At 55.0% G+C, this 22,745-nt stretch overlaps 2 protein-coding genes across 5 annotated transcripts; one reads left to right on the forward strand and one right to left on the reverse strand.

Annotated features, from left to right (window-relative positions):
* Nucleotides 1-2,450: 2,450 nt before the first annotated feature.
* LOC111160239 (Rho GTPase activating protein 9) lies at nt 2,451-10,660 on the forward strand. Of its 3 annotated transcripts, none has more exons than XM_022523157.1 (17): nt 2,451-3,163; nt 3,460-3,683; nt 4,628-4,852; nt 5,029-5,142; nt 5,333-5,437; nt 5,676-5,737; nt 5,870-5,960; nt 6,162-6,257; nt 6,402-6,557; nt 6,759-6,900; nt 6,996-7,103; nt 7,433-7,531; nt 7,712-7,789; nt 7,932-7,985; nt 8,239-8,373; nt 9,299-9,404; nt 10,215-10,660. In XM_022523157.1, exons 1-17 carry the CDS (start codon nt 2,848-2,850, stop codon nt 10,384-10,386), a joined length of 2,283 nt encoding a protein of 760 aa, XP_022378865.1. In that variant the 5' UTR covers nt 2,451-2,847; the 3' UTR covers nt 10,387-10,660. The 3 variants fall into 3 exon arrangements, with proteins under 3 accessions (XP_022378865.1, XP_022378867.1, XP_022378866.1); XM_022523159.1 differs by having other exon boundaries at nt 2,455-3,163; nt 6,402-6,500; nt 8,242-8,373; XM_022523158.1 differs by having other exon boundaries at nt 2,456-3,163; nt 6,402-6,500; nt 10,215-10,508.
* Nucleotides 10,661-10,663: 3 nt separating this feature from the next.
* On the reverse strand, nt 10,664-17,974 carry LOC111160237 (GLI family zinc finger 1). Of its 2 annotated transcripts, XM_022523154.1 has the most exons (11): nt 17,787-17,974; nt 17,463-17,555; nt 16,977-17,172; nt 16,588-16,732; nt 16,157-16,246; nt 15,932-16,069; nt 15,441-15,590; nt 14,618-14,782; nt 13,912-14,142; nt 13,023-13,290; nt 10,664-12,610 (listed from the first exon to the last, which is right to left on the reverse strand). In XM_022523154.1, exons 1-11 carry the CDS (start codon nt 17,881-17,883, stop codon nt 10,893-10,895), a joined length of 3,291 nt encoding a protein of 1,096 aa, XP_022378862.1. In that variant the 5' UTR covers nt 17,884-17,974; the 3' UTR covers nt 10,664-10,892. The 2 variants fall into 2 exon arrangements, with proteins under 2 accessions (XP_022378862.1, XP_022378863.1); XM_022523155.1 differs by lacking the exon at nt 17,463-17,555 and having other exon boundaries at nt 16,977-17,142; nt 17,787-17,883.
* Between the last annotated feature and the right edge of the window lie 4,771 nt (nt 17,975-22,745).

Genomic DNA, 22,745 nt, shown 5'->3' on the forward strand with positions numbered 1-22,745 from the left:
ATCCAGGCACCCCAAGCCTCTGAAAGGTTAAGTCAGGGACATGGCAAGGCATTTCTGTGCTTTAGGAAGTTCGCTCTGGGTGCTGTGCCAGGATGGACTGGCGATAAGGAGAACCATATGCAAGGAGACTAGTTAGGAGGCTATATCATCCAGACTAAGGATGATGATAGCTATAGAGATGAAAGGAAGTAGGTAGTTTGAAAAGATGTAGTAATTGGTTAAATAGGAGTGGTGAGAAAACAAAAGAAATTACGGTTGGCCACCAGGCTTCTGGCATGCACAATTGGTACTGTATGTGTTTGAACAGATGATAGTATTTTCCCTATCATAATGGATATCACACTGTATTTTGTTATGAGAGGACAAGAGCCATATTTGTCCTCTTAATCAACAATGCCCAGCACATGTTTCCTGCCTGGCACATATGGTAGCAAGCATCCAATAAATATTTATTGAACTCAAATTTAACCAAATAGTGGTACTGGAAGAGAAACAGATTTGTGGGGAACAAGTTCAGTTTAGAACATACTACATTTGTGCTACTTTGGGCACTGTGAAATATCCAAGTGCTTTTCAGTGGACAGTGGATTAAACTGGAGCTCCAGAGAAAGTTCTGGACTGGAGATAGTGTACTCAGCAGCACATGGATGTCATTTAAGCTGGGGAGAAAATAAGACTATATATATAGGGTGTATAGAGTTCAAAGGGCACAAAATCTATGACAGACCTCTGGGGTTTAAGGAACAAGCAAAGTCCTTCCTTATGCAACAGAGAAGGGACTGGTAAGAAGGTAAGGACACCTTCTTTGTGTTTGTAGAAGGAGAGAATAGTCAATTGTGTTGGCTGCTGCTGAGATGTCAAACAATATAAGGCCGGCAAAACATCCCTGTAAAGTCGGGGGTGACCCTAGGGAAGAGGAGCCTCGCAGAGGTGAGGGAGTAAGGGGAGAAGAAATGGACACCCCCATATGTAGGCAACACTTTCAGGAAGTTTGACTGTAAAGAGGAATAGAGAAGGATAGGGTGGTAACCCAGGAGCATAGAAAAGGAGGGTTTGGCTAAAAATGGCTGAGACATGAATATGTTTAAAAGCTCAGGGGAGGGGCACCTGTGGTGTCTCAGTGGGTTAAAACCTCTGCCTTCGGCTCAGGTCACGATCCCAGAGTCCTGGGATGGATCCCCAGGTCAGGCTGTCCGCTCTGCAGGGAGCCTGCTTCCTTCTCTCTGTCTGCCTCTCTGCCTACTTGTGATCTCTGTCTGTCAAATAAATAAATAAAATCTTTAAAAAAGTAATAATAAATTTAAAAAAATTTAAAAAAAATAAAAGCTCAGAGGAAGGAGGCCATAAAGAGGGAGAGGATAAAGTTCAAGAGTTGTCAGAGAAGGCAGAAGAGGAGGAGATGTAAGGACTTAGCAAACACCAGATGAATGAATGATGAACGAATGGGATGAAGTTGGGGACTATTGTGGAGGTGGGAAGGAATATTTGAGGAGTAAGGTTCTCCACATGATAAATAAAAGTGGAGCCTTCTGAAAAGGAAGATCAATGAGGCCAAATCTGATGCTGGGAACCAGTCCTTGGATCACGTCAGAGGAGGAGAGCTGGCTCTCGGATGTCACCAAGGTGGAGGGGCAGTCCAAACCCAACCTCTCCAAAGCTAGACCCAGAGCCTCACATTGTGCAGTGGGGAAACTGAAAGAAGGGCAAAACAAGAGTGGTTAGGTAAGGGGGAAGCATCAGGGTATGTTTTAAAGCCCTGGCAATGGACAGTGGACATCAGTTCCCACCTTTCACCAAGGAAAAGCCAACATCAGTCCCCCATCCACCCCTATGTGCAGTCACGTCACACTGTAATATTTGTCCAGAGTCCTTGATTCAATTGTAGTTAATACATGTATTGTGTCATTAGTTGAGATCTATCCTTAAGCTCCACAAGGGCAAGGGCTGTGTCTAACTCCTTCCCCCCTCTTATCTCCAGGACCTAACACTGTTCCTTTCATGCGGGAGGCGCTCAGCCAATCTCTGTTAAGAGAATGAATGAAGGGACCCACACAACAAAGTAGGACTCCGTCTCAGAGGCTCTGTACAGAGTATTGTTTCAAGGCCTCTAGGCTCCCAAAACATATCCTGGATTGAGAGGATGGTGGTATTTTCACCTCTTCCTCTAACTTGGAACCCCTTTGTGTTTTTCCCAGCCACTTTCTCTTTCTCTCTACTTCGGTCTTATAGTTCTCTGGCTCTGGTTTCTCTGTCTCCGTGTCTCTCAGAGTCTGCACAGGAAGCACGCAGCTTTGGGTCTGAGGCTATTGGGGACGGAAACAAAGGTGCCTGTGTACATTTAATAAAGGTCACAAGCTTTTTTTTATCTTTGTCATTAATTCCTGTCTCTTTGCCTGCGTATTGTCTCGGGCCTGATTCTCTCTCCTCATCTTCCTCTGTTCAGCTCTAAAATCCTACCACTACCTAGGACCTGTTCCTCCTGCCCGTGGATTTTGTGACGGGCCCCAGAAGTTTCTTGGAGGACAATCACCGAGCAAGCCTCTCTCCCCTGATTTCCTGCCCTACTCTCCTCTTAGCTCTGCTGACCACATCCTCTCTCACCTTACTTATATACTTCCTTACCAGTCATATCACTGGGGAGTTCTTAGTCCCTTAAACCTATAGATGACCCCCACTCAGGCTCTCTGCTTTACCCTCTGCTCTCATTCTGAGGTTCCTGTCCTTACGTTTCTCCCTATCTCCCTACGCTGCTCTTAGAACCATGTCTCTCTGCTTGGAAGCAGCCAGTCGCATCCTTTGCTGGATCTCCAACACCCCGTTTTCCCACAGGTGACAGTACTGACTACAATGCTGTCAGGCCGGTGGTGGTCGAGTACCTGGGGGAGCCTTGGGCTGGGGCCCCAAAACTCTTCTCGGGGATCCCAGCTCTGTGCCCTCTATGCCTTCACTTACACTGGGGCAGATGGCCGGCAAGTGTCCCTAGCTGAAGGGGACAGGTTTCTACTACTTCGAAAGACCAACTCAGACTGGTGGCTGGCAAGGCGACTGGGAGCACCCCCCACTTCTCGACCCATCTTTGTCCCAGCTGCCTACATGTCAGAGGAATCTATCCCATCCCAGAGCCCAACCACCATCACCCCCAGCCAATCCCTCTGGACACCTGGTGAGTACTCCTTTCCCCTTCCCTCCTCCCTGGCTTCTAGGAATTATTGAAAGGCTCTCTCTCCCTCAAGGCATCTGCTGACCCCCTTCTCTTATTTCCCTCTGATCAGCCTACTCTTCATACCCGTCATAGTGTCCCCATTGCCTCTCCTTCTACTCTTACACTTTCTAGGTCTCATGAACTTTTGCACAGTCTCCCCTGCTCTTGCCTTCCTTGTGAATCCCCAGGATGAGGGATCCAGCCAAGACCACCCCTCTGATCGCCTGCTCCCACTCTTCCCATTTCTCTGTTTCCAGGGCCAAAGGTGTTTCATGGCTCTGCGGAGGAGCTGCGCCTGTCTCAGGAACCCCCAGGCAGGACCCAGACCACCTCTAAGCGGCCTCCTCCTCTTCCCCCCAAAATGTGTAGAAGCGTCAGTGTTACCAATTTGAGGCCTACCCTCCTGAAGCCCTTCCAGGAAGGAGCAAGTGGCAGATCCCTCTCTCAGGAAGACTTACTGCCAGAGGCGAGTGCCAACACGGTGAGTCAAAGCCCTTCTGAGTGGAGTAAAGAGTAAACAGTTATTTACTGCTGGGCCCTGTTCTAGGCACAATGGTAAAAAAGGCAGGCAGAATCTCTGCCCTCAAGGGATTCCCCTGGGGGTGACAAACACAGGAACTAGTAACTGTTGGTACTGGTAAGTGCTATGGACAAGCATGAATGTAGAGAGTGAGGGAGGTAATCTGGGAAAGCATCTCCTAGAAAATGATATGTACTTGATCTGAATGAGGAGGAGGAAGAACTAGCCTGAACCCAACTAAGAAATGAGAAGGAAGTCTAGCTGAGGGGTAGCAAGTAGCAAAGAGCCTGAGGATACACAGAACCTGGCAGATGACAGGGGGACTGAGAGAAAGCCACAGAGCTATGTTTTTCTCTCTTCCTCCTGACTCCAGGCCCAGGGCAGGGCTTTTCCTGTGTCCCATCTTGCTAGCTCAGGTCACCGGCAAGTCCCACTTAGAGATGTAACTCCCTTGCTCTTGAAGACTCAGCTCCTCCCCCTCTCTTACTTGCTGGTGGGTTAAAATGGCCCCTCCTCTCTCATACTCCCCCAGTAGGGGTCCCTGACCCCCCCCCTTCCTTTTCACTCTGGAGAATGTGAGGGTAGGGCACTCCCCTCAACACCCCCCCCCCACCACACACACAAAAAGCCGGTTCCCCTTTCCTGAGGCCCTGGGGTAGGGGCGGGGTGGGGGAGGAGGGAAGTTGGCAACAGGAAGTGAGGAGGAGAAAAGCAATGACTGAAGGAGAGAGAAAAAAAAGCACCCAGCTAGGGACTGGGGTTTCTTCCCCAGTACCTGGGTCACCCTGGCCAGGAGCTGGGGGTGAGAAAACAGTGGGGGAGAGAGGAGGAGGTGGTTAGGTGAAGAGAAGATTAGGGGGGTACTGAAAGAATTAACTACCTTTTTTTTCCCCCTTTCCTGTCAGGCAAGACCCCAGCCCCTCATGTCAGAGCACCCTGTGTACTGCAACTTAGTGGACCTTCGCCGCTGTCCCCGGTCTCCTCCCACAAGCCCTGCGTGCCCCCCACTACAGAGGCTGGACTCCTGGGAGCAGCACTTGGACCCTAACTCCGGACGCTGCTTCTACATAAATTCGCTGACCGGTTGCAAGTCTTGGAAGCCTCCGCGCCGCACTCGAGTGCGGGAGATGGTGAGACTTTCCCTCCTGCCTGTTCCTGTGTCCCCTCCACCTCCTCCTTTCCCCTACTGACCCCCAAAGCGGCGTGTTTTCTCTCGGGGCTGCCATCAGAAAATTGCCCAGAAGGGTGTTGAGAGCGGGTTGAGGTGGCAGCTGGCTGTAGCTTTGCTCCTCACCCCACTCCCCAGAACACTGGCTCCATGGAGGGGACACAGACCCTGAATAGAGACAATGGTGTCCCGCAACCTCAGGCAAAGGGCTCAGAATCTGACAAGGCGACCCCGGAACTGCTTGGCCCCCAGGTGAGATTCCCCTCTCCTCCTAATCACATGCAGGAAAAGCCATCCTTTTACTACTTTATTTTATGCAAGACGTTCATCTGTTACCCATCCCACCCCCTGCCTCTCACCCACATCCGCACCTCTGTCCCCCCCATAGGGGGACTCCTAAGTTGACGTTTCCTCCACCTGTTTCTCCAATCCCCTCCCCCAGGGTTCACCCTACCTCTGCCCCAACAACTTCCAGCTCCACCCCTCAGACCAGCCTTCAGCCTTGCAGCCCTCTCGACCTCTGCCCCAGGTCCTGGACGACCCCCACGTAAGTCACTCACTTCCTTGTGCAGGCCAAGATCCTCACTGCCCCACCCCCCAATTCCTGCTCCTTTAGAAACATCTTCCTCTTTCTGAGTGTTCTCTGGGTATCCTCTCTTACGCAGCCTACCCCCACCCCAACTGTAAAGGACCTCACTCCTGGGTCATCCCCCCTTGGGAAAGCCATGGCGGCTGTGGGGGGCTCTGGGTGGCTTATAAATAATACCCCTCGCTCCACTCCCCAGGAGGTGGAAAAGTCGGGCCTGCTCAACGTGACCAAGATCGCCCAGGGGGGGCGGAAGCTCAGGTGAGGAGACCCGGGAATACCGCGGGGGGCCTGGGCGGCTGGATTCCGTAGAGCCGAGTGCGGGGAGAGCGCCTGCCCCAGGCGATTCCAACTGACTTTTGCACTACTACCACTGCCCCCTCCGCCCTGCAGGAAGAACTGGAGCTCGTCTTGGGTGGTATTAGCGGGTAACAGCTTGGTGTTCTACCGGGAGCCGCCGCCCGCCGCGCCCTCCTCAATCTGGGTGAGTGTGAGGGAGGGGAGGAGGGGGCTTGCCGTAGGGGTTGAGGCCCGACTCCTACGGCCTTAGGCCAACTGTGGGGCGAAGGTGGAGCAGGGGGGAGTAAGGGAAGAAGCACAGCCTCCTGTGTCCTCGCGGTCCCCCGGGTGGGAGGGAGGCAACGAAGGGAACAGCGCCATGGCCTCAGTTTCTCCCACTTGCCAGGGACCAGCGGGTAGCCGACCCGAAAGCAGCGTGGACCTGCGCGGAGCAGCCCTGGCCCACGGCCGCCACCTGTCCAGCCGCCGCAACGTCCTGCACGTGAGTGCCTCCCGGGCGTACCCCAAGCTTCACCCGACCCGAAGGTGCACCCGGTTTCCCCGCACCGGTCTCCCGCTCCGCCTCCCAGCTTTTTGTGCTTCTCCCCGATGACTCAAGCAAGCCCTGTCTCCGCTGGTCCCTCAGATCCGCACGGTCCCTGGCCACGAGTTCCTGCTGCAATCAGACCAGGAGACCGAGTGGCGAGCCTGGCACCGCGCGCTGCGGGCGGTCATCGAACGCCTGGTGAGATGGGTGGGAGGCGATGGGGCAGAGCCTGGGGAAAGGCTCGGCCCAGGCGGGGTAGAGGGAGTGGGGAAGGAACAGTAGGATTCTGGGGTGGTAGGGGGCAAGGTGGTCGCAGTGTAGACCACCCTATGGTGGGGCTGGGACGTGGGAACCCAGCAGCCGGCTAGGATCTCCTTGCGTCGAGCTGGGGGTGCAGATTTCTCTTCTTCTCTCTTCCAATCTCCGACTCGGCCCACCTCGCCCTTCCCGGTCTAGGATCGAGAGAACCCCCTGGAACTGCGTCAGTCAGGTTCGGGACCCGCAGAGCTGGAAGAGCTGAGCGGTGGGGAGGACGACGAAGAGGAGTCGGAACCCGTGTCCAAGCCACTGCTGCGGATCGCCGGCCGCCGGAGCTCCAGTGAGGGGCGGGGCTCGGGTGGGCGGGGCCTGGGGGCGCGTCTCCCGGCTAGTTCCCCACCGCAACTCTCGCCCTCATTCCACCTGCTCGTATAGGTCGGTGTCCTGAAGGAACAGAGCAGAACCGCGTTCGGAACAAACTGAAGCGGCTTATCGCAAAGAGACCACCCTTGCAAAGCCTGCAGGAGCGTGGGCTGCTCCGAGGTGAGGTGGGCTGGGCCAGCGGGCCCCCTTCTCCTTCGTACCTGCTGTAGTATTTTTGCAAGCACCTTTATGTTCCTGATCTGGGCATTAGCCCACTTCGTGGATGAGAAAACTTCAGTGAGACTCACAGTAGAACTTCCCGGAACTAGATTAGCGGTCTTCTGCTCCTCCACTGCGTAGTCTGGGGGAGAAGGGGTGTACCTCCTGGCGGGGGCCTAGAAAAGGTGGTCGGGAGGGCCAGCCCAACTTTGGGGTGAAAACCTGTGCTGAGAAGACCTTTTATGGGTGAGGCTGCCTCTGGCTTTCCCCCTTACTCTGTGCCTCTCCAGACCAGGTATTCGGCTGCCAGTTGGAATCACTGTGCCAGAGGGAAGGGGACACCGTGCCCAGCTTTGTGAGGCTCTGCATTGCTGCTGTGGATAAGAGAGGTCATTTTTCCAGAGACCCCACAATCTCCCCTTCCAACAGGCCAAGGGGGAGAATTCCCTACCTCCCCCACCCTAGTCTTCCTTCTGCCTTATTCCCCTCCATCCCTGCATCTCTCACCAGTCCTCCCCTTACACAGTTTGGAGCAGGAATCCTTATTTGCTCCCTGCCTTGTCTCCTAGGTCTAGATGTGGATGGCATTTACCGGGTGAGCGGGAACCTGGCAGTGGTCCAGAAGCTTCGCTTCCTGGTGGACAGAGGTGAGAAGCTTGTGGGCATGTGGTGGGACTTTGAATTTCATGCCTCAGAGCCATAGGCAGTCTCTTAGGGAGCTGACATAACAGCGAGGTCTGGCTAGAGCTGCATGTCTTAGCTCTTGATCCCTTCTCATCCATGTTGCAGAGCGGGCGGTCACCTCCGATGGGAGATACGTGTTCCCAGAACAGCCAGGACAAGGTACTTATGTGGAAGGCCCCTCAGACCCTTAAACCATCTGACACCCTCCCTGCTCCTTCTGGATTCCTCTGTCCTGCTCCTGGGTGGGTTGTCCCCATCCCCACCTCTGCTGCCTTGCCCCACGGTGGGTCTCCTAGGTGTTTCTGTGGTCTGCCTTAACTGGATCTTCTCCCAAACTCCTGACCTCTCAGTCTCTGGATCTTTCTGGCCCTTCATGAGCCCTGAGCCCCTCTGTACCTCCTTCTCTTCCCAGAAGGCCGATTAGATTTGGACAGTGCTGAGTGGGATGATATTCATGTGGTCACTGGTGCTCTGAAGCTTTTTCTCAGGGAGCTACCCCAGCCTCTGGTGCCCCCATTGCTGCTGCCCCATTTTCGTGCTGCCCTTGGTAAGGGATAAGAACTTTGGGCAATACCCTTGGTATGGGGGTGGGGCATGAAGGGTAAAGAATAGAGTTTCTCTTACACCCTTTTATCCCATCCTGAGCACGGAGATGGGAAACAACTTTCACCTCCAGTTATTCTTTTGAGTGTGAATGTTCAGAAGGCTGACTAAAGAAGAATTTTAGAGCAGCATTTGGGGGGTTCCTGGCTGGCTCAGTCGGTAGAACATTTGACTCTTGATCTCAGGGTTGTGACTTTGAGCCTCATGTTGGGTGTAGAGATTACTTTAAAATAAAATCTTTTTTTAGGGACGCCTGGGTGGGTCAGTTCTTTAAGCAGCTGCCTTCAGCTCAGGTCATGATCCTAGCGTCCTGGGATCAAGTCCCACATCGGGCTCCTTGCTTGGCAGGGAGCCTGCTTCTCCCTCTGCCTCTGCCTGCCACTCTGTCTACCTGTGCTCACTCTTGCTCCTCTCTCTCTGACAAATAAATAAATAAAATCTTTAAAAAAAAAAAAAAACTCTTGAAAAAGAAAAAAAATCTTTTTTTAAAAGATTTTATTTATTTATTTATTTATTTATTTGACACAGAGAGAGAGACAGTGAGAGAGGGAATACAAGCAGGGGCAGTGGGAGAGGGAGAAGAAGACTTCCCACTTAGGGAGCCTGATGCGGGGCTCAACCCCAGGACCCTGGGATCATGACCTGAGTGGAAGGCAGACGCTTAATGGCTGAGCCACCCAAGCATCCCTTAAAAATAAAACCTAAAAAAAACAATAATAAAGCTGCAGTTGGGCTCTGTGGGAAAGCAAGCCGTGGTACATTAGTGGTGTCTTCCATGGCCGTGGAAAAGAGTAGCAAGTTTACCCACTCTGCCCTAGCACCTTCCCTAGCCTCACCCCCATGCCCTTCCCTTCCCTTTTTCTCTCTAGCACTCTCCGAATCAGAGCAGCGTGTCTCTCAAATACGAGAATTAATAGGCTCAATGCCCAAGCCCAACCGTGACACTCTGCAGTGCCTCCTGGAACATTTATGCAGGTCAGGGAGACTGGATGTCTCTGCATGCGGAGGGAGGGTGGAGTGGGGCATGCGCCGGGGATTGTGTTCAGGTGCAGGGAAGGTAGGGGACACCTACATTTCTCTCCTGTTTAGTGGGCAGAGGGAGGAAACAGGTTACCTCTGGGTAGGACATCAAGTGGGGAAAATGGAGATCAAGAGATTCCCAGGGGGCGCCTGGGTGGCTCAGTGGGTTAAGCCTCTGCCTTTGGCTCAGGTCATGATCTCAGGGTCCTGGGATCGAGGCCCGCATCGGGCTCTCTGCTCAGTGGGGAGCCTGCTTTCTCCTCTCTCTCTATGCCTGCCTCTCTGCCTACTTGTGATCTCTCTCTCTCTGTTTCAAATAAATAAATAAAATCTTTAAAAAAAAAAAAAAAAAGATTCCCAGGGATGCTGTGAGAGAAATGAGGACCCCCTTACTGCTCCCTTCCCCAGGCCTCTTTGTCTCCTGTTGGGACCGTGCTCATGGCTTATTTGGCTGAACTGGGCCTGGGCAGTGACTTCTGAGAGAGGAAAGCCGTTTGAATTAGAGCTGCCCAACCTGGGAACCAAGGGGACCCTAGGGGCAGTCTCTGAGGCTGGGAAGAGGCAGGCATCTCCTGGGTTGTCTCTCCCAAGTTGTATCCTGAAGGTTTCTCTGCTGGTCCCATCTTCATGTCCCTTGCAGCTCTCTGCTTGGTTCCCTACAGCCACCACCTCAACACTTTCCCTCTCATCCCTTCGAAGGATTAGATTTATTTGAAGTGGGGAAGCTGCTGCCTTATAGCCCCTGCTCTTGGTCTTTGCCTACAGGGTGATAGCACACTCCAATAAGAACCGCATGACCCCTCACAACCTGGGAATTGTGTTTGGGCCAACCCTGTTTCGGCCAGAGCAGGAGACATCTGACCCAGCCGCCCATGCCCTCTACCCTGGGCAGCTAGTTCAACTCATGCTCACTGATTTCGCCAGCCTTTTCCCATGACTGGGGTGAGGAAGAAGACAAAAACTTGTTTCCGCTGATCTCTGATGGCTACCCTTTGGTGGGGATGGGAATAGTGGATGTTCTGTTTCGAGGACATCCCATTAAATCCTGTGTCTCCCAGATGACTGTCTCTGTGAGTATGACCTGAGGGGTTGGGATGGGGTGGGGGAACCTCCTAAAAAAGGGAAGTGGGTGGGTTAACCTCTACTTCTCTTCTTGTTCACTGTCACCACCACCGCCCCCCCACCCCAAGACAGTAAAGTGTAAAGCCGGGTGCTTTCTGAAGCCGTTCCTTTATTATCCAGAAACAGTGTCATTATCAAATTCCTCCCCAGAACATACACAGAAGGTATACAGCCCCAACCCATACCTCCCATCCCTGGGGCATCCCACGGGGCTCTGGCTCCTCCTCCCAGCTTCTCCAAGGGGATGGAAACCCCTTAGGAAATGGATCTGTGGTTGCTGGGATTCCTCACTCTTCAGGCGCTAGAGTTGAGGAATTGTGTCTACCCAGGCAGGGATCCCAGTAAGATACTCATGTTGCCCACGGCCATGTTGGGGGGCCCAGAGGTAGGCGGGGTGTGTTCAGAGCTGTCCCCCTGATCTTGGGAAGGGGGAGGACTCAGCCCCTGGGCCTCATCCAGAATAGCCACAAAGTCCAACTGAGTGTTGTCAAGGTCAAGAGAGTCCAGAGGGTTACACACCTGCCCTTCAGGAGGAGCATACAAGGCAGGACCCCCTCCCAGCCTGCCTACCTCAGGATGACCACAACTGGGGTTGGTGCTCCCTGCCTTGAGGGTCCCATAGCAAGTGGGCAGTGGGGGCAGAAGTCGGGGTGGTGCTGTTGCCCTATGGGGGGCCTTGCTTGCCCCCACTGCAAAATTTTCATGGCAGGGTGGAGGGGCGAGATAGGAGCCCGATTTGTGATTGGGCAAGTTAGGTGCAAAGCCAGGTCCATACGTGGCTATTGGACCCTTGGCAGGGCTGGGGCTAACCTGGGAAGCCCCTAGAAACTTGGGACTCTGGTAGAGAGTTTCCTGGACTGGGGGATCTCCCCTGCCCCCACCCTCCCAGAGCAGTTCCTGTTGAGACTGAACATAATTACACACCAGCTGAGCCTTGAGTTGTCCTGTGGAGTGAGTGGGGGAGTCAAAGTCCAGGCCAGGCCTGGGCTCTGAAGGAAGATAATCAGGGGGTGGCTGGGTGTAGGCACCTGACTGGGGATATTGGGGAGGGGGAGGCTGCGGATAGTGGGAGAACAGAGGCTGTGGGCGAGGAGGCCCGTCACTGGGGTGAGCACTGAGGCAGGGCGCCAGTCCTGTGGAGTCAGAACCCACTGGACACCCTTGTTCGGGCTTGACCTGCACTTGTCCATAATGTTCTAGACGAGGACACTGACTGTAGACTCCAGCTGGAGCCTTGGGGCCTGGGTACAGCCCAGAGTGGGAAGGGAAATCACCCCATGGTTCAGGTGGGTGCTCAGGATAGGAGACCTGCTGGGGACAGGGGTTCAGCCCATAGTTGGTGGGTGGACCAGGCCCAAGAGGCAGGGAGCCTGGACCCCTAGCTCCATACGCTTCAGCTGCTGCCTCCTCAGGTCCCCCATATCCCAAAGTATCAGTAGGTGGGAAGTCCATATAGGGGTTTAGACCATTGCCCATCATGGAGGTCCCACCTTCTGGCTCCTCCTGCAGCTCTCTGGTATCCATGGTGACATTCTCAGTGATGCTGGGGGGCTGTGGTGAGTAGACAGCGGTTGGGAGTTGGGAATCGAAGTTCCGTCCTCCCCCTGCCACAGTGGGGGGCATGTGGACACAACCCAAGCTCTTGAACCGCTGGACTCGGGCTGGGGCAGGGCGGTCAACAGCCCGGGCTGGGTCACTGGCCCTCCGGGTGACCCCTGCGTTGGCATTGTATCCTGGGTATTCAGTTCGGCTTCTCCAGGGAGGTGCAGGAAGGCTCCCCATCCGGTCCAGGCTGGGTGCTGCCATTGGGGGGGTACCACCTCCCCTGGCTGAAGCATACCTTGCCCGGAGCAGGTAGTGCTGGGTTGGCGTGAGGCCGGGCAGAGAGGATGCCCCGTTCTCGGGCGGGGATCCAGGTGGGTAAGGGGAGGCCAGGGAGGAGCGGCGGCTGACGGTATAGGCTGAGCTGACGCTGCTGGAGCTGCTGCTGCGGCGGTCAAGAGAAACCGGGGGGCCCAGGCGGCGGGACACAGGGGTGCCTACAGGTGATAAGAAGAAAAAGCAGGGTGGTCAGGGAACCCTCTGAATCTCACCCTGCCTTCCCCATGGGACGCCCCTGTCCTGGAATCCCAGGGATAGGCTCCTTCACTCTGACCACTCAGTTCTGTCTCCTCCCATGCCCTTTCTACATCTGCATCACCAGGGTTTCAGAACTGCTGCCTGTGAACAGTTGTATGCGTTGCACACTGCACAGCCCTAAGAAGCAGAATTCATGTTATACTTTGTATAGCACAGTCACCTGATAGGTGGAAGGCAAGTGTCTGAGGAAGGGGGGTCTTTCTCTAATTGTACAAAGGTGCTGTAGGCAACCCTTAGGAGGGAAGTCCTCCTTCCAACTTCAGAGAAGGTCCAGATCTCAGCCCAACAACTACCCCCACACCCAGGTCTCACCAGTATGGGTCAGGCTGGGCAGTTTGAGGCCCCGGGGCCCTATCGGCCGAAGTTGATGTAGCTGGTCCAGTCTGAGGTTCTCAAGGCGGCGAAGAGTGGACAGACCAGTGCCAGCAATGCAAGGCCCCTCATCCAAGCTGGACAGGTCCTCAGTGCTGCCCCCTGCATTTCCAGTCATTTCCACACCACTATCTGTGTTGGCTGCACTGCCGGCTGGGGAGTGGTCGCTGCTGCAAGACGACTGGGCCCCAGGGCTGGGCTGTGGCTTCTGGTAGTGAAGGGTTGGGGGTTGGAAAATGAGGGCTGAGGGCAGCCCCTCCCCACTGCCCCACAGTTCCCTGAACTGGTGAGTGGCTCAAGCCTGTGTCCCAATGACTGCTGGGACCAAGGGGAAGCTTACAGGTGTAGGGAGGGATGAGCAGGTGCAGGTCAGGGGCAAACTGGAGTGATGTTGAAGAGAAGGGCCTAGGCTGGAGCACAGACTGCCTGGGCTCAAATTCTCACCCAGTCCTGTGACCTTGGACCATTTGTCTATATGCCTGAGTTTCATCATCTGAAAATGTGGAGAGTAAGTTCCTTTTTCACGAACTTGTTGTGAGGAGTATATGAAATTATAATCATGCAGTATAATCATACTACGTGTGAATTGTACATGTAAACTACACATAAATTAGGATAATACACTAAGGCCCATATAAGAGTTTGTTGAACCAGTTCAGTTATTAATTATACTAGAATCTCTCCATTTGGGGTAACCCAAGGAGCACCACTGGGATAAGAAACTGGAGGACTGACCACAGAGGAGGACCCGGAAGAATATGGAGGGGACTGGAAGGATGAATGCGGGGCAGGCGGGGCACGGAGGCAGGAGTTGCCTGGGTCAGCTCACCACAGCGCCCTCCGGCACGGTCAGTCTGTTCTCCTCCCTGACGGAGCCTCCATCCCGCTCCCTCTTGGGCTCCACTGTGGACAGGGACGGTGCCCTGGGCAGGGGGCCGTCTCCTCGGTGGCGCTTGGTCACATGGGCATCAGGACCGTGCACTGTCTTGACGTGTTTCCGGAGCGAGCTGGGATCTGTGTAGCGTTTGGTGCAGCCTGGGAGCTTACACACATACGGCTTCTGTTGGGTGGACAGTGAAGACACCAGGCAAAGGAATCAGAGCAGAAGAGTGCAGAAGGAACGGGAAGAAGACGTGGCATCTGTTGGGGATGAGGGGTCAGGGAGGAACACACAGCACCCAGGGAATTAAGGAGAGAGTGGGGCCCTTGGAGTAAAAAATGAGAGGATCAAGGGAAAGATTAGGTAAACTGACAGCCCAGGTCTGTGAGGCCTCATAAAGTCAGGGGTTAAGGGACCGCGGGTCCCCTCCAGGTCAAATGGGTCTATTTAGGTCAGTCCTTTGGCTGGTTCAAGGTAGGGAGTGCGGTGTTTACATGGAGGTTCATGGTTTCAGAAAGCCCTTATCCGGGTGAGTTCGGTTGGGGGCAGGGACTCACCTCTGTGGAGTGGGTGCTGGGCTAAGGGATTTCTTATGGGGGAATCTCCCCAGTAGCTGGCTTCTCAAGTGGGGAGGGTCTCTTAGGTGGGGATTCACCTCATTGGAGTGAGTCCGATTCTGGTGCTTGGCTCGGTCACTGGCATTGCTGAAGGCTTTACTGCAGCCCTCGTGCTCACACATGTACGGCTTCTCACCCGTGTGTGATCGCAGGTGCGTCTTCAGATTTTCGAGGCGTGAGTATGACTTCCGGCACCCCTCAAACTAGGGGATGTTGGGGTCAAAAGAGAGCTCTCAGACAGAAGGACAGGGAGATTAGAAGAACTGTAAATCTCAAAAGGGACCTACAGCAGAGACTGTAACTCAAGATGGGAGAGCAAGTCCCAAAATTCAGGGACAAGGGCAGGCAAGAGCTGGGCAAATCGAAAGCCAGAGGAGGTGTGGCAGCAAGCATCTCCCTGTCAAGCCAGAGCAGATCTCCCTGCATGGGGATCTTAGACTGGCTCAGGATGGGGTCAGTCTGGGAGTGTCTTATGTCCTTGACACCAAGCTTCTCCATTAGGTCAAGTAGCAGACGCAGTGTCTAGGGCCCAGAGTACTTTTGGGTGCCCACAGACCCTAGGATTGTGACCTGAGCCTGAGCCAAAGGCAGACGCTTAACCAACTGAGCCACCCAGGCATCCCAGAAATATCTTAATTTCTTTTAAAAGCAGGGGAAAAATAGCTTTTTGGGCCAAGAAAATGTCCTAATATACCACATCAATATCTTCATCTTTATACTAACCCAGTCATAAGATAGTTTTAAAATATTTGTTTATGGTGGCAAAAGTGCCTAGGATCCATGAAAGTCATGAGCTCTGCCTTGACCGTGGGGAACCCTGGTTTAGGGAGGGACCCTGGGCTTGGGAAGCGGGCGCCTCACCGTGCACTTGTGTGGCTTCTCGCCCGTGTGTCTGCGCATGTGGACCACCAGCATATACTGGGCTTTGAAGGGCCTCAGCTCCCTGGAGCAGCCCCCCCAATGACACACGAACTCCTTCCGCTCCCCATGGATGTGCTCACTGTTGATGTGCTGAAGGAGGAGACACAAAGGCTCTCTGAGGTTCCCTTCTGCCCCCAAGTCCCAAACCAGACCTTCTCTGGACCTCTCTGCCACCCGCCCCCCCCCCCAAGATTCCTCCAAGTCTCCACCTCATGGGGGAAGAGGCGGCAGAAATACCATCACAGCCTGACCCCCCTGTTCTCCCGTGTTTCTAAAACAGAGCTAGCTCCCGAGTTTCTACCAACCCAACTGGCCACTCAGCCTCTGACTTCGGTATTCTGGGACTTCCTGCTCTTAGCCTCACTCCGCAGTGTCCCACCAGAATGTCCTACAAGATCCAGCCAGCATTCCTGTTACCCCCTGGGGCTCACGTGCACCAGCTGCTCCTGGGAGTCAAATTCTTGGCTGCAGCCATCCCAGCGGCAGTCAGTCTCATACACAGATTCAGGCTCTGGCTTCTCCTCTCTCTCCAGGTCCTCCCGCCCATCCAACATCCCCAGCAGGGGATCCTACGACAGAAGAGGCAGTCCTAGGGTCACTGGGGTGATAGCTTTTGTTTAGTTCAGGTTTCAGAGTTAAAGTCACCCCCCCCTTACCTGTGTGCCTGTGGAGTTGGGGCTGGATATATCACCCTCCAAGGGCTCCTCTGGGCACTTGCTAACCAGCAGGTCCAGCTCAGACTTCAGCTTCCCCAAGGGAAGAGGTGAGGGTGATGAAGGTAGAAGTGGGCAGAAGGAAGAGAGAGCCCAGCCAGGTCTTCCTGCCCCGAGTGCCCCCACCCAAGCAGCTGGAACCCCTGGGTTTGGAAGAGACTTCCTCCTCAGACTGCACTGGGATGGGCAAAAGGCAGGATCTCATTTGGAAGAGTCTTATTCAAACCCCAAGGAGTGAACCCCAGCAACCATACCCCTTTATGTTTCTGCTGCTGAAAACTTCTAGATCCCCTGTCCTTTCCTCACCTTTCCCCATAAAATCCACCACCCGCCCTGAGCTGAGGGAAATTGCGGGGCAGCAGGAGGACTCTCACCTGGCAAGTTGGGAGGGGTCCCCGGGACTGAGGATGTGGCATCATCCCACCTTGAGTGGGGTCATGGGGACCACAGGGCTGGCCCCCGAAGGAAGGTGAAGTCCCTTTTTGGTGATTCATCTGGGGTGGGAATCCCAGAGATGGGCTGAGGAGGAGGAGGAGAGGCAGTTACATAGGACTATTATCTCAAAGAATTCCAGGAGTCCTTGGGCTATTTTGGAGTGTTTCTGGAAGATGGTATGGGACGTGGTTGAGGCAGGCCCAGGAAACCACCAAAGGGGCTTTCAACACCTTTGAAATGATAAGGATTGGGATAGGGTCAGGTGCTTTGGAGGGCTTGAGGCTTTTAATGGGGTTTGGTCAGGTCTTTAGCCCAAGGCTCTCTGCACCTCATGGTGCCGATGGAGAGGTGCCCATAGGAGCCCCCGGGAGATGCACAGCGTGAGTTGATGAAGGCCACAAGGGAGCTGGGTGAGGTGCGGATGACTGTCTGCAGGTCCAGGCTGGCATCTGACAGAGGTGAGATGGAGAGGGCCCGCTTCTTGGTCAACTTGACTGCACTTCGGGGAGGAGGGAAGAGTGGGGCTGGGGCAGGAAACAGGGGAGATAGCTATGGTAAATGGGGCCTGTCTCCATACACCCAACCCATGGGTCCTGATTCTCAACAAAAAAAAAAATGACACTTGATTCTGCTTTGCCCTACCCACCCCATCTGTGACCTCCTGATAGTGCTCTGACCCCTTGCTCCAGTCTCCAAACATTTCCTCTTCCAAGTTAGATCCCCTGCCTTCCCCCCCCCGCCCCCAACACAACTTTCTCTTTTAGAGCAAGTTCCAGAAGGGCAGGAAGGGAAGAAATGTTGCCTGAGGCCTCACCCTCAGTGCAGCTGTTGGTCTCTCTGGCTGGCCCGTAACTGTGGGGGCCAGACATGAGGTTGGCCTGGTGGCAGAAGGGCAGACCAGACAGTCCTAGAAAAGAGAGATAGCCAGATTGGGGAATGGGAATGAGGGACACATAAGGACAAACCTTGAACCACCGAGAGAGGCCCGACCCCATATTCCAACCCTATAAGACACAGAACCTCAAATCTTCTTGTGGACTAGAGACTGGCATGGGGTAGGAGATAGAAGAGGGATTCCCTGGGGCTAGTTGAGACAGCTGCCAGTCCTCAAGGCCTGGAGATTGGTATTTGCACTGACCTTCTGTCCCCATGTTGGGGGCCTGACTGGGGAGAGGCCGGAGACAACAGGGCTCGCCATAGCTACTGACCGGAGGTGGGGTCATCGAGTTGAACATGGTGTCTCAGAGGAGAGTGTGGGGACTCTGCAGGAGGGAAATAAGATGAGATAACTAATTCAGGTATAGAACCTTGAAGACATCTGCCATGGGAAATCAAAGTGAAGTGAGCATCACTCAGCCAGGGTGAGGGAAAGGAGAGTCCCAAAGAGGCAGAGGCTGTTTCCAGGATCTTTGTGGGAATTGAGTGGGTTCTTTGCCTGGGTGGTCTAAGCGCCTCTGTGTGTGTGTGTGTGTGTGTGTGTGTGTGTGTGTGTGTGTGTGTGTGTTTAGCGGGGAGTGTTATGGACTAATTGAGCCAGTATGAGCCTCAAGTGATTTTATACCATGGCTCTCCATTTCTTCTGGCTTTGACCATGGGCCAGCTTTGAGGGATAGGATGGGGAAACTCATGATGAGCCCCTTTGCCTTCATTTGTTCCTGCCCAGCGACAGGACCTCTACAATCTCTCCAGTATCCAGCAGAGGGAGCTCTCGTCACAGCCCAGAAGGAGAGGCTGGTGGGGCCAGGAGCTAGCACAGATGATCTTTTTCTAACGCAGAAAACTGTGTATGAAATGGGATAAGGTTTCTGAGGTGAGCCTCCCGGGTTTGTTGAGTACAAAGAGTGGAAACTGGTGTTATCCTGGGGTAGTTTGAATCTGGGCGCCCACCTTAGTTGGTCTGTTTTGGGCGAGCAGGAAAGGACTGTAAGAGAAGGCTTTGTGAGAATGAAAAAACAAAGTTATCATCCATCAGAGAAGAGTTGTGAGGGAGAGGGTTCTGCCGTCCGCTTTCCTCCTCAAACTCCAGTTTTGGTTCCACCCCGGGTTTTCTGGTCTCCCGGGACTGAGGGTGGGGTGGGGCGGGGTAGGGTGGAGAACGACCCGGAGCGGGCTGGCCGGCGCGGTGGGTGATCCCGGGATGCTGGGATTTAGGGTGAGGGCGGGGTAAGATGGGGAGAGGAACCAGGACCCCATGACCCAGCCCAAGCCCCGCAGCCTGGATTGTACCCTTCCTAACTCCTCCTTTCCCAGCGGAGAGCTGGATCCCGCATCCAAGACCTCCCAACTCGACCTTGGCACTTTGTGTGTGTGTGGGGGGGGGCACAGCTGGCTGGCAGCTGGATGCGGGGGACACTTCTCCCTCCTCCTTCCTCTATGACTCACCCAGGGGAAAGAGGCAGGGGCTCGCAAACGACCCCCCAAACACTAAAGAAACCCCCAAACGTGCCTACTCAGTCATCTTCCTATGCTGCTGCCCAGCCGCAGGAGAGCCGCGATGTAAATGGGGCGACATCCTTCCTCGCCCACGCGTGCCACAGCCCACCCACGTTTCCCCGTCACACTAGTGACAGGAAAATTTCGCCAACTTTTCCAGCTTCAGTTAAGTTTTTCTGGGGTGTGGATGAGAGCGCAAGATGGGGCAGGGAGCCCTAGGGTTGCCCTGCTGGAGCCCTGAATCATCTTCTGTGTCTCCCTATTTTCCAGAGTCCCCCTCGCACCCCCGCTCCCCAACTCCCAGGAGTAGGCCCCGCCCCCTTCTCCCGGTCCCGCCTTCCCCGCCCCCGTGCCTCCTCGGCCCACCCAAGTCGCCGCCGCAGGCTCTGGCTGCAGACGGCTCGGCTTCCCCCGCCCGCCCCGGGAGCCCAGTCGAGCGAGCCGCGGTGGAGGGAGGGGTGGGTAGTTGAGAGGCGGGACACATTCTTCCCTCCTCCCCTCAGTGCATCCAGAAAGCTGGCAGTGGCGCCCGGGGGGCGGGGGGCACTGTTGAAGCGTAGGGGTGCCCATGGCGGGGTGGAAAAGAAAGAAGAATCCAGAAACTATAGGGACAGAAAGTGGCTGGGTAAATAAAATAAGATGTGTATGGCCAGAGAGAGGGGTCAGGACACCTTAGGTTCCTGATTATCACAGCTGGCTTCCCAAGGGTTAACCCCTCCAGACCCCCGGGAACCCCTCAGTGACGTCAAGGGCGGGGTCTGTACCGCCTGGTTGGGGATTCCGGAGAGATAATTGGGGGGGGTGTCTCCGGACCCCGCCTCCATAGGGAAAACCACCCTAATTCCGGCCCTTACAACTCCCCCGGGAAATTGCCCCGCCTTCTCCTTCCACTGGACAGTAAAGATCTATCCTATGAAGACCCCAGTTCTCCAGCCCCGAAAACCTTAAGTCCCCAGTCACTCTGGGATCCCCTTTCCCTAATCCTGTCCCCGAAGCTAGCTGCCCAGGGCGGATTGTTTCGGGGTCACCGGGCCTGAAAGAGGCTTCAGAGCGGGGAGCAAGGGCAGGCAGGGTGGTCTGAGCCAGAGGAGGGGCCTCGGCCCTCCGCTCCCGTTGGGGAGGGGGTTCCAACGGGGATACACAGGCAGGCAGTGGCCAGTGGTCCCGCCCAATCCCACTAGGGGTCTCCCTGCGGCTGGCCCAGCTGTCCTGGTGGTCCTGAGGTCAGAGGGTCAAGACAAGGTCTCCGCTCCTCCTAAGCACCCTGACCACAGTCCTTGGGGACTCAGGAGTCCAGATTCCTTGAGGAGTCTTTCTAGGGCCTAAAGGAGACGCTGGTCCCTCCAGCCCCCTTCCTTATCCAGAAGACACTCCTTTCCCCGAGAACACATGCACCGGCAAGCTCATCTGTCACAAGACAGGTCAGGGGTTCAAGACTGCCCGTCCCCCACCGGTTTGTCGCCTCACACACACCCATCTCCACCCCACCCAGGGCTCTCTCCTTAGCTGTTCCCTCCTTGCAGAAACACTGACGTCTTCCTCCCGGCGCTCAGGACACACCTGGAGCTCCCTCTCTACCACGCAGACCTCCAGCTAGCAGTCCCTCCAGCCTCTTCATCCCAAACTCATGAAAGTGAGATGTTTCTAATAGATGGAAGAGGCGGAGACAGACAAAGAGATCCACGGTTGCCTGAGACAGAAACACAGAGACTGTCAGAAGAAAAAAAAGATACAGAGAAAGGGAAATACAAATGAAAAAATTCTTCAAACTTTCTATATCTCACGCAGGCTCTCCCACCCCCTCTTTGCCTCTGTGCCCCAGGTCTCCCTCTTGGCTGGGCAGAGTCCCTCGCATGCAGGGCATCCCCTCGGGCCCCCTCCCCCACTGCTCCCAGGTGGTCCCCCGCCGGCCCCCCTTCTCACCTCCTTCTGGGCGCAGGGCTCGGGATGCGCGGTCCAGGGCTAGAGTCTGGGCTGGGGGGTGTGCGGTGGGGAGGGGGGGCGGACAGGGCCACGGCAGCGCAGCCTCAGTGCCACCCCCACCCCCCACTAACCTGGCCGCCAGCCCTCCCGCCGGCCCAGCCCGCCGGGCCGCGAGCCGGGACCACCCGCGAGAAGCGCAAACTTTTTTTTCCCTTTTGCAAAAACTTTTTCTCGCTCAAGCAGCTGGCGCGCCGCCGCTCTTCCCGCTCGCCTCTCACCTCCCTTCTACTTCCCTCCCTCTTGCGGTTCTGGAGGATGAGGCGGGGTAGCTAAAAGCAAGAGAGGGGGTGCCGGGCTTATTGCACCCCCAGGACCCCCAGGATCCTCCCCCTCCCTTGAGGGACCCTATACTGCCTCCCCCCCACCCCGCCCGACACGCTGCTGGTGGTGGGCAATAAATCCCGGCATGGATCCTTGGATCGGCTGCCCACGAAGAGGCCCCCCCCCCCCACCCTACCCCCAACCCCCAAGCTAGGAAAAAACTTAAAAAATATATTGGGAGGTGGGGGGCGACGAAGAAGTTCATCCGAGAAAGATATTATTGGAGGTAGCGTCGTCGACTTTGGTTGGGGCTCTCTGAGCATTCCGCCATCCTGTAGTGTATCACTGCTGGCCTCACTCTTTCAGTGGAACATGAAGGGGTTTGGACAGATTTGGGGTTTGGTGCAAAGAGGACTGGAACAGAGTTGGCTTAGAAGTGAAGGGTCTACAGAGCATACAAGAGAGGAGCCGTGGCTGAGGCTCTAGGTGCAGAGTATGCGGTTCACAAGGTTACTAAAGAACCTTGGGACGCGACCGAAAAGAAGCACTGTTCCGCGGAGAAACCCCGCTCTCCTTCATCTCGAAGTTCTGGAGACTGCGGGCACCTCCGCACCTCGGTTCCGCCCGCTGTCTGCAATTCCAGGCTGTCTGCTCCCTCTGCTGGCCGTTCCGGCACATGACACGCTCGGAGACTACCAGAGAAGACCCTAGGAGCTGAAGTAGGAGACTTTACGGGTCACCCCACCAAAGCCCAGTTAGGAGCCCAGGGAGGGGGTTGCATGAGCCCAAAGAAACGGAAAGGCACACTAGAAGAGGCTGCTAGTACTGAACGGTAGTGTCTGAGAGGGGAGTGCCTTGCCCCTTCGGATTTGTGGATGCAGGGGAAGGGGCAGCTATTTCAGTCCATTTGATCTTTATGAGAAAGGGGAGAAAACATGGTGAGGAAAAGGAGTCCCCTCCTTTCCTGTCACCCTCAGATAGGCCTCTCCCATCCTAGCTCTGCTTCCAAGAACCACCTCCTCGGGCCTGGAGAGTTAGTAGGTTAACTGTTCATGCTGAGGGTCAAGGGGAAAAGGTGATACTAGGAAGAGGTCTGAGGCCCTACCAATATAGGTAGTAATTGTAGAGGAACAGTAAGGAGTCCTAGTTGACCCTCTCTCCCCCATATGACTTTGGCCTGGACACCAATTATACCCAGAAGGTCAGGCAAGACCAGTGGTCCTGTCCCAGCCATTTGCCCTTTTTTTTCAGAGAAGCTCTTTTAAAGCAGGCTGCTTTTTCCTCCTCACCCAGGTCTCCAGATTAGTGATTCTGTGAGCGCACCAGCAGGGGGGAGGGTCAAAGGAGGAGGGAGAAGCCGACTCCCCACCAAGCAGGGAGCCCAGTGCCATATCCAGCTTGATCCCAGGATCCCAAGATC

This window comes from Enhydra lutris, unplaced genomic scaffold, assembly GCF_002288905.1.
Source record: "Enhydra lutris kenyoni isolate GAN:26980312 unplaced genomic scaffold, ASM228890v2 scaffoldscaffold74, whole genome shotgun sequence".
In the NCBI taxonomy this organism is placed as follows: Eukaryota; Metazoa; Chordata; class Mammalia; order Carnivora; family Mustelidae; genus Enhydra; species Enhydra lutris.

Bases quoted from the DNA above. Each gene is read 5' to 3' on its own strand.
- LOC111160239 (XM_022523157.1), top strand. From the start codon at position 2,848: ATGCTGTCAGGCCGGTGGTGGTCGAGTACCTGGGGGAGCCTTGGGCTG. The intron at 7,104-7,432 runs GTGAGGTGGGCT...GTGCCTCTCCAG, and splicing joins GGAGCGTGGGCTGCTCCGAG to ACCAGGTATTCGGCTGCCAG. The intron at 7,986-8,238 runs GTACTTATGTGG...TTCTCTTCCCAG, and splicing joins CCCAGAACAGCCAGGACAAG to AAGGCCGATTAGATTTGGAC.
- LOC111160237 (XM_022523154.1), bottom strand. From the start codon at position 17,883: ATGTTCAACTCGATGACCCCACCTCCGGTCAGTAGCTATGGCGAGCCC. The intron at 17,556-17,786 runs GTCAGTGCAAAT...TCTCTTTTCTAG, and splicing joins CCCCAACATGGGGACAGAAG to GACTGTCTGGTCTGCCCTTC. The intron at 14,783-15,440 runs GTGAGGCGCCCG...AACATCCCCTAG, and splicing joins AGAAGCCACACAAGTGCACG to TTTGAGGGGTGCCGGAAGTC.